This window comes from Bufo gargarizans, unplaced genomic scaffold (genome assembly GCF_014858855.1).
Source record: "Bufo gargarizans isolate SCDJY-AF-19 unplaced genomic scaffold, ASM1485885v1 original_scaffold_1099_pilon, whole genome shotgun sequence".
NCBI lineage: Eukaryota > Metazoa > Chordata > Amphibia > Anura > Bufonidae > Bufo > Bufo gargarizans.
This window is the reverse complement of record NW_025334239.1, coordinates 107,155-117,120: the sequence shown is the minus strand read 5'-3', so window position 1 is coordinate 117,120 and position 9,966 is coordinate 107,155. Positions and strand designations below refer to the sequence as shown.

Here is a 9,966-nt window from a genome sequence, read left to right as displayed (position 1 = left end):
GTAGCAAAAGTGACCCGCGCCGGTATTGCGCACGCATTAGGCGAATATTACATTGCCGATTTTTGCAATAAAGAAAATAATATATAACAAATATTCTACAAAATATTCACGAAATATCGCGAATTCGAATATTGCCCCTGCCGCTCATCACTAATCATAATCTCTCTCACAATATATCATATATCCTATAGTATTGTTCTATCTCCAACTTATTAATCCCATAGTATGGATATCCACCGTCCCATTTTTTTTTTTATGTGATCCTATAGACAATCCTTTTTTTCATATTAGGTGAAAATATTTGGCTTATTTTTATGTGAAATATTCTTTATATAGATTCTTCATTTCTCCTTTTTTAGTATGTTTTCTCCCATATATAATATTTTTTTTTTTTATTGTATTCTTCTCTGATTCATTTTAAAAGGATTCAATAAAAGGTAATTTTTAAGAAAAAGAAAGATAATAATTAGGCCTAAATAGAATAATATAGCCCTTGGCTATTGATGTATGTGTATTTGTTAAAAAATATTCTGGGACCAAAAGGGGTACATTAAACTTCTAGCAGGAATAATACAGGAATGGCACAACATAGAGTCATGAGAATAGATGTTCCAGAATTGTTATTAAATGGGGAATGAAAGCAGTTCATGTCAGGAGAGGGGAGAGGTCCTCTTTAACCCTCTGACCTTCTTTTCTTTAGAACCAGAGGTGTACATAAAAAGTAGCAGATCCTATAGCAAAAATAAATGCCCCCAATATTGTTCCCAATTCTCCATCCCCAGCAGGACATGAGGGCGCAGCACTTTCATTTCTCCTTTCTGTATTTTGCGGCAGAGAAGGATGAAGTGAACCTTGAGCAGATTCCTTCTCCATTGCTAATGCTGTCATGTCTATACAGAAGTTGAGCATGGTGTTGATCCAAACTGTTCACGTGAAAGCAAAATGGGGCCATCTAAACTGGGGCCTTCTGAGCTGTGTGTGCTTGTTTTTGGTGTCTACACCCTCCATGGTCCTCCATGTTGTACCCTGTGTTCTTACTTCTGAATTTAGGAAATGCTGCTACAAGGTTGTCTTGTCTATGCACCACTAAGTCTATAATAAATCCTGGGCAGGAGTCATGTACGTCGTCTTGTACCAAGGTCTGGGATCAGCAGGTCTAGATGTAAAGTTCTCCTCAGTGCGACCTTCAGGTCTTTACTCCTGAGGCTGTAGATTAAGGGGTTAAGTAAGGGGGTGATTAATGTATATATCACAGTGACTACTTGGTTCAATGTTAGAAGATTACTTGTGTTAGGTACAAAGTAGATAAAAGTTATTGATGCGTAAAATATAAAAACCACAGTCAGATGAGACGTACAGGTGGAGAAAGCTTTACGTTTTCCATTACTGGTGCGAATTTTAAAGACTGTGCTAAAAATTCTGACATACGGGTAAAATGTGGCAACAAAGGCTGCGACACTCAGAGGACCTCCAACAACTCTTAAGACTAGAACATTGATGGAAGTATCAGTACAAGAAATCTGGAGCAAATGGGGCAGATCACAAAAGAAATTCTGGATGAAGTTGGGACCACAGAATGTCAACCTTCTTAAGCATAAAATATCAATCATGGAAGCGAAGAAAGCAGTCGACCATACTAAAGACACCATCTGAGTACAGGTGCGCCAAGACATAACCTGAGAGTAGTGGAGAGGGCGGCAGATGGCTACATACCGGTCATAGGACATGGAGGACAACAAGATAGCCTCTGAGCATGCAAAATACATCACAAAGAACATTTGTGCAATGCAGTCTGAGAAGGAGATGGACCAATGTTGGGTGGTAAGATAAAAGAGCATCCTTGGGGCAGTGACTGATGAGTAGGACATGTCTAAGAATGCTAAGTTTCCAAGAAAGAAATACATGGGTGTGTGAAGATGAGCACAAGTAAGAACTAGTAGGATGATCAGACAGTTGGTCAAGAAAGTCATCAGATAGATAAGGAGAAAGACGATGAAGAGGAAATAGATGGTCTTTTGATTTTCAGATAGACTCATGAGAAGAACACTGGAGATCATTGTTTGGTTCTTCATCGTTCCAATGTGTTTCCTACCAAAGGTTTCCAAATTAATAAAAAACTGATGACAACAATGAAACATTAGAAGACATTGATGGAATATAGAATCACGGAGGGTGAATGTATAAAATATCTGATACGAAAGTCGTCCTTCATTTTAAAGTCATTGGTTCTCCCAGGAGATGAAGCCACAGAGGCCCAGACCTCTGCTCTGCACATCCAGGAATAATGTAATCAGGTCTCAGGACGCTCAATTTCATGGTTGTTTATAGTGAAGGATCATACAATTTTATTTTATTTTTAACCAGTGAAGATCCACAATGTAATCAAAGGGGTTTATCCAGTAAATACTATTGATGACCTATTCTTAGGATAGATCATTAATATCAGATTAGCGGGGGGGGGGGGGTCCAACATCCGGGACCCTCGCTGATCAACTGTTAGGAGAGGTTGGTAGCTCCGTGAGTGAGGTCACCATACATCTGTCACATGGCCTTTTTGCAGCTCAGCCCCATTGATGTGGATGCGGCTTAGCTGCAACACCAAGCGAAGCTGCTATACAATTTACAGCGTTGTTCTTGGTGAGCTGCTGGGAAATGGCTGCAGCTGCTCGCTAGAACAGCTGTTTAGTGCTGGTGCCGAGACTCGGACCTCCACCGATGTAATGATGATAACCTACAGTCGTGGCCAAAAGTTTTGAGAATGACACAAATATTAGTTTTCAAAAAGTTTGCTGCTAAACTGCTTTTAGATCTTTGTTTCAGTTGTTTCTGTGATGTAGTGAAATATAATTACACGCACTTCATACGTTTCAGAGGCTTTTATCGACAATTACATGACATTTATGCAGAGTCAGTATCTGCAGTGTTGGCCCTTCTTTTTCAGGACCTCTGCAATCCGACTGGGCATGCTCTCAATCAACTTCTGGGCCAATTCCTGACTGATAGCAACCCATTCTTTCATAATCACTTCTTGGAGTTTGTTAGAATTAGTGGGTTTTTGTTTGTCCACCCGCCTCTTGAGGATTGACCACAAGTTCTCAATGGGATTAAGATCTGGGGAGTTTCCAGGCCATGGACCCAAAATGTCAACGTTTTGGTCCCTGAGCCACTTAGTTATCACTTTTGCCTTATGGCACGGTGCTCCATCGTGCTGGAAAATGCATTGCTCTTCACCAAACTGTTGTTGGATTGTTAGAAGAAGTTGCTGTTGGAGGGTGTTTTGGTACCATTCTTTATTCATGGCTGTGTTTTTGGGCAAAATTGTGAGTGAGCCCACTCCCTTGGATGAGAAGCAACTCACACATGAATAGTCTCAGGATGCTTTACTGTTGGCATGACACAGGACTGATGGTAGCGCTCACCTTTTCTTCTCCGGACAAGCCTTTTTTCCTAATGCCCCAAACAATCGGAAAGAGGCTTCATCTGAGAATATGACTTTGCCCCAGTCCTCAGCAGTCCATTCACCATATTTTCTGCAGAAGATCAATCTGTTCCTGATGTTTTTTTTGGAGAAAAGTGGCTTCTTTGCTGCCCTTCTTGACACCAGGCCATCTTCCAAAAGTCTTGGCCTCACTGTGCCTGCAGATGCGCTCACACCTGCCTGCTGCCATTCCTGAGCAAGCGCTGCACTGGTGGCACTCCAATCCCGCAGCTGAATCCTCTTTAGGAGACGATCCTGGCGCTTGCTGGACTTTCTTGGACGCCCTGAAGCCTTCTTAACAAGAATTGAACCTCTTTCCTTGAAGTTCTTGATGATCCTATAAATTGTTGATTGAGGTGCAATCTTAGTAGCCACAATATCCTTGCCTGTGAAGCCATTTTTATGCAACGCAATGATGGCTGCACACGTTTCTTTGCAGGTCACCATGGTTAACAATGGAAGAACAATGGTTTCAAGCATCACCCTTCTTTTAACAGGTCAAGTCTGTCATTTTAACCCAATCAGCCTGACATAATGATCTCCAGCCTTGTGCTCGTCAACATTCTCACCTGAGTTACCAAGACGATTACTGAAATGATCTCAGCAGGTCCTTTAATGACAGCAATGAAATGCAGTGGAAATGTTTTTTGGGGATTAAGTTAATTTTCATGGCAAAGAAGGACTATGAAATTCATCTGATCACTCTTCATAACATTCTGGAGTATATGCAAATTGCTATTATAAAAACTTAAGCAGCAACTTTTCCAATTTTCAATATTTATGTAATTCTCAAAACTTTTGGCCACGACTGTATCCTGAGATATAACCCTTTTAATCATTTCCAAGGGAATGCATTGACAGAAAAAGCCCTCTGTGGAAGAAATGTATATTTGGTCCTACTCTCCAGAGCAGTCTTCTTTAGTATTTTCAGTTAATATGAGCCATGAAATTCAGAAGTTTAGTCCCTTACATGAAATCAGTGCCTGATGCGTCACACCCAAACTTTGTGAAAAGCAACCCGTTTCTTCTGGCCACCTGCTTCAGCCAACTATTCTGATGCTGCCTGGTGCCACACACCTGCTGCCTCTGCTGCTATGTTATCCTACCGTCACCCACCATCTTGTACTGTTACACCCTGTGACTGACCACTTTGTTGGATCCTCATGCGTTTGCCACCCTCACCACTCTATGACAGGACCACTATTGACCTTGTTGACATCACCATTTACTTTACCCTTTTTCTGATCTGTCATCAGGACAATAAAATGAGAAACACAGCAGATCCTGTCTATATAGCAGCTGCAAGGCATGTATGACATGGTCCCTATTTTGCATCAGGATTGGATCATGATTTGCCAAAAGCAGGAGTGGGTACAAAACATAGAAGACTTACAAACTTTCCAATCATGTGTCATCTCTCTTTTGGATCCACTCCAGTTTTTTTTTGCCTTAGCAATACTGATGGGTTACTGACCAAATGCTGACCGAGTGAAGGCGGATGCTCAAAAGACAGGATCTGTTTTTTTGGGGTTGTTATTATGACGGATCAGAGGAAGGGCAAAATAAACAGTGACGTCAACACAAACTTACTGCTGACACCCTGTCCACATGGTCAGGGGGGCTCTACTAGTATCAGTAACAGAACAGGTTCTGTAGAAATCTATGTGGAATCAGCAGATGACGGTGCGCTCTTTCACTCTATAGTAGAATCTTGGGCCGCTGCATGCCCCACTGTGCCACATGTCCAACCTCCTCTAAGGGCATTGTCTAAGTGTACCCCTCGATTCTTTACAGTACCCCTCATGGTGGGGATAGACTTTCCCAAGGGGAACACCAGGTCACTACCTCTTGAGGAGGGTAGGCACACGAGGCAGCTGGTCCAGACAGACCAGGAGATACCTGAGTAGGTACCAGAAGTACAAATGTAGTCACACAGGCATGGTCGTTACCAGGAGCAACAGTGCAGGACCAAAGGATGAGGCAGAGATGTAGTCAGACGGGCAAAAGGTCAGGGCAGGCGGCACAGGTACAGGTCAGGCAATCCAGTTCGGCAACAGGAGAGTCAATGCAAGCAGGCAGAGATCAGACAAGTAGCAGAATCCAGGAATGAAGTATAAGTCAGGAGCACACGTGAGTATTAGGAACTTAGCAAATACCAGGACCTTGACACTTTAGTACCTGCAGGAGAGCGTGGGTTGGTCAGTGAGGTCACATGACCTAACCCATGCAGCCCAGGGAGTGATGCGCGCCTCCCCTAGGACAGTGTAACCAGAAACCAGCAGCAAGCATGCTGTGGCCAGGACTGGGTGGAACCTGTGGAGCGGAGTCCTCAGCACCACAGAACGTACAGCGACAGAGACCAGGACTGCAACGGTGGACGGAAGGCTCACCACTGAGCACAGCGGCGTACAGCAGCCGCTGTTACAGAATCCCGCCCCCTCTTCTTGAGTCCACGATGGGACAAAAACCTTTTTATCAAGCCCGGCGCATGAATATTCTCCTCTGGCTCCCAAGACCTCTCCTCAGGACTGAAGCCCTTCCAGTCCACCAGATAGTAGGTCTTTTTGCTACGCTTCTTGAAGTCCAAAATGTCATTAACATCGAATGTCCCCTTTGAATCTTCAGATATCAGGGTAGGAGAAGACGTAGCCATCGAGAAGTGGTTAAGGACTACAGGTTTAAGCAAGGACACGTGGAAGGCATTGGGGATACTTAGAGAGAGTGGTAGCCGTAACTTATAAGTCACTTCATTGATCCTCCTCAAAACTACGAAGGGTCCAAGGAACCTAGGCCCAAACTAGAAACTAGGAACCCTTAAACTGATGTTTTTTGGAGGATACCCATACCTTGTCTCCAGATGAGAACTGATGCGATTTTCTCCTTTTCTTGTCTGAATTCATCTTTATGCAAGTCACCGCTTTACTGATGGTATCACACCAAATCTTCACAAAATCCCTAAAAGAAGAATCTGCAGCTGGTACCCCAGAAGATATAGGGACAGTGTGAGGCATACAAGGATGTTGCCCCAAAACGACAAAGAAAGGAGAGGATCCAGTGGACTCACTAGTGTGGTTATTATAGGAGAATTCTGTCAAAGGTAGCAATTGTACACAGTTGTTGTGTTGAGCTGAAACAAAATGCCGAAGATAGTTCTCCAATATCTGATTGACCTGTTCAACCTGCCCGTTGGTCTGGGGATGATAACCGGAAGAGAAGTCTAGGTCAATCTCTAGCAGTCAGCAGAGAGCTCTCCAGAGCTTAGAGGTAAACTGGACCCCACGATCAGAAACAATATTCCCAAGTAAACCATGTAAACGGAATATATGTTTCACGAACAGTTTAGCAAGTTTCACAGCCGAGGGCAATCCAGTCAAAGGAACGAAGTGCACCATATTGGAGAAGCGGTCCACGACCAGCCAAATAGCTGTACATCTGGCAGAAGATGGCAGATCTGTAATAAAGTCCATGGCAATGTGTTGCCAAGGAGCATCAGGAACAGGGAGAGGTAACAACAGCCCGGGTGGTTTGATCCTGGGGACTTAATTTTGAGCACATGAAAGTGTAGAAGCAGCACCTTATGGTCTCAAGATAATGCGTTGATCAATGCAGCAGCCTAGCCGTAGGCCCTTGATCCATCAGGCCTTGGAATACACATGTAGAAAGGAAGATGGCTCCGGCAGCATGTAGCAGTATCAAAATTTCTTTATTCGTACCTCCAGACACAAATGGCAACGTTTCGACTGTTCACCAGTCTTTATCAAGCCTAATGACATCAGTGTTGGTAGGCATATAAATACCCCCCCACATTAAAAAACACGCCCCACATTGCATCAACATAGCCAATTACTATAATGGAAAGAATCTGTGCAAGTTGTTACTTACTGCAGCCGGCATGGCCTCCATCTCCGTCATGTGTGCCACGGCGTGTTATCACCTCCAATGCGCAGTCGCGGGTCACCGGCTTCACATGCCGGAAGTGTCATCAGTCACCATGACTACGGCCGGCACTGACGTCTCCAGCCAATGAGCAGCTAGACGCAAACACTGTCGTCATCGCCTGCGCGACTCTCACATGACCTCCCATATGGTGCGCACAGCCGTGCGTCAATCTCATAGGTCACATGGATAGCGCAGCCAATGGAGACACAGAGCAAACACCGGAGCCATGGTAACCACAACGCCGTGACCAACGCAACTTAACATAAAAGAAGTGCACAATCCATATGATAGCATGTACACAGTCAATGCACACAAGTGGCTAGATTGATATTGCCAAATCAAGATCACAATAGTGATCGCCACATTCTCACTAGACAATCAGAGTATGTACATGCTCACATCAAACGGAGGTGGAGACCATGTGCAGCGCAGCACCCCGCAACCATGTAAGATCGCTATGAATACTACATTTTCCAAAATATCACCCATCAGATGTAATGAAAGGCATTTTGTCATACAAACATAGCAATCTCTATGTTAGGGATGTGTTTATACATATAAAAAATTAATTATAAAAAATTATAAAAAATTAATGATGTCCATATACTGAAGAGGATCATACAGCGACCCGTATCAGTCGATGGATGTGACATTAAACTCCAAGTTTAACCCATAAGGTTGAAGGGATCTAAGGGTGTGGATCCACTTGAGTTCCTTTTTCCTAAGAATCACCTTCCTGTCACCACCCCTTCTCAGATACCCAACGCTGTCAATTACTCGAAATCTTAGTTGATTAATGGCATGTTTACAATCGATAAAATGTTTAGCAACCGGTTTATCAATAGCTCCTGTTCTAATGGTGCTCTTATGCTTGTTGATTCTTTCCCTCAGTTCCATTGTGGTTTCACCCACATATATTAGGCTACATGGACACTGTATCATGTAAACCACATCTGTGGATTTACATGTAAAGTGTCCCTTAATCTTAAACCGTTTACCACTATAAGGATGCGTAAAACCATCGCCTCTCATGATGCAACTGCAGTTGCAGCAGGAGAGGCAAGGGAAATTACCATTCTTAAGTGGTGCCAATCTTCTCTGTTTGTCTAAATCCTTACCCCCTATATCCGCTTTGACCAATCTGTCGCGTAAATTACGGGTCCGTTTGTATGCCATCATTGGGGGGATAGAGAACTTCTTAACTGTGGGCAGTCCTTTCTGAAGGATCTGCCAATCCTGACGTAGGATGGCAGCAATATTGCTGCTGTCACCCCCAAAGATGGACACAAAAGGGATACGGGCAGACTCTTGTTTCTGTGGTTTCCTCGCCAATGTAGACCCACGTTTCATGGATATAATCCTATGTTTGGTGCGGTTGATTAATTTATTGGGGTAGCCTCTCTTTGAAAATTTCATACACATCTCATCCATTCTGTAGTCAAACTGGGTGTCATCGGATACGATACGACGTACCCTGAGTAGTTGGCTCCACGGGAGAGAGTTCACCATGGTCTGAGGGTGATTGCTATCGTACATTAGTAGGGTATTCCTATCTGTAGGTTTCTGGAACAGATCAGTGCTGATCCTTCCATTGTGCACCTGAACCCGGACATCGAGGAACTGCAGCTCACGGGCGGAATGCATCACGGTGAACTGCAGGTCCCGGACCCCAGAGTTCAGGTGCACATGGAAATCCTCCAGTTCAGGTATAGTGCCTGTCCAAATCAGGAAAATGTCGTCGATGTAGCGCCACCAGCACAGAACTCTCTCATAAAATGAGGAGCGATACACTAGCTGATCCTCGACCTCCGCCATGAAGATGTTAGCGTAGGTGGGGGCCATGTTGGACCCCATCGCCACACCACGCTTTTGTTGGTAGAAGGTGTCCCCGAAGAGAAAGTAATTTCTCCTCAGGACCACCTCCAGGAGGGCGAGGATCAGCCGGCACGCCCCAGGAGAGAGTTCCGTGCTGGCCAGGGCCACATCGACGACATTTAAACCATAAGAGTGATCGATGGATGTATACAACGATACAACATCAAAACTTACAAGTAAAAATTCCGCCGGCAAAACAAGTGAACTCAGCTTCGTCAAGAAATGGCCAGTGTCTCTGATATAGGGGGGGCCGTGGTCGCATGGATCCGCAATACCCTATCCAAAAAGATGGAAATGGGATTAAAGATGGAACCCCTGCCCGACACAATGGGTCGGCCAGGGGGATCCACCAAACTCTTGTGGATCTTTGGTAGAACATATATTACAGGGGTAATAGGGTGGCTCACATGCAAAAAATTATATAGTTCATCATCGATGACTCCTTGACTGAGTGCCTCATCCAATAATACCCCTATAACACATGCTATATCAAACTTAGGATCCTTGTTCAATATCTCGTAGACATTGACGTCCCCTACCTGTCGTGTGATCTCACTAATATATTTACAGGTGTCCATGACGACCACGGCACCCCCCTTGTCGGCTGGCTTGATCGTCAATTTTTTATTCTGTTCCAGTTCAGACAAAGCCCGCCTCTCGGCATGGGACAGATT

At 44.2% G+C, this 9,966-nt stretch overlaps 1 protein-coding gene across 1 annotated transcript; it reads right to left on the bottom strand.

Annotated features, from left to right (window-relative positions):
- Nucleotides 1–1,115: 1,115 nt before the first annotated feature.
- On the bottom strand, nucleotides 1,116–2,072 carry LOC122922985 (olfactory receptor 1468-like). The gene has a single exon (XM_044273772.1). The coding sequence runs from the start codon at nucleotides 2,070–2,072 to the stop codon at nucleotides 1,116–1,118; it is 957 nt and encodes a 318-aa protein (XP_044129707.1).
- Between the last annotated feature and the right edge of the window lie 7,894 nt (nucleotides 2,073–9,966).

Coding starts and splice junctions, on each gene's coding strand:
- LOC122922985 (XM_044273772.1), bottom strand. CDS start 2,072: ATGAAGAACCAAACAATGATCTCCAGTGTTCTTCTCATGAGTCTATCT.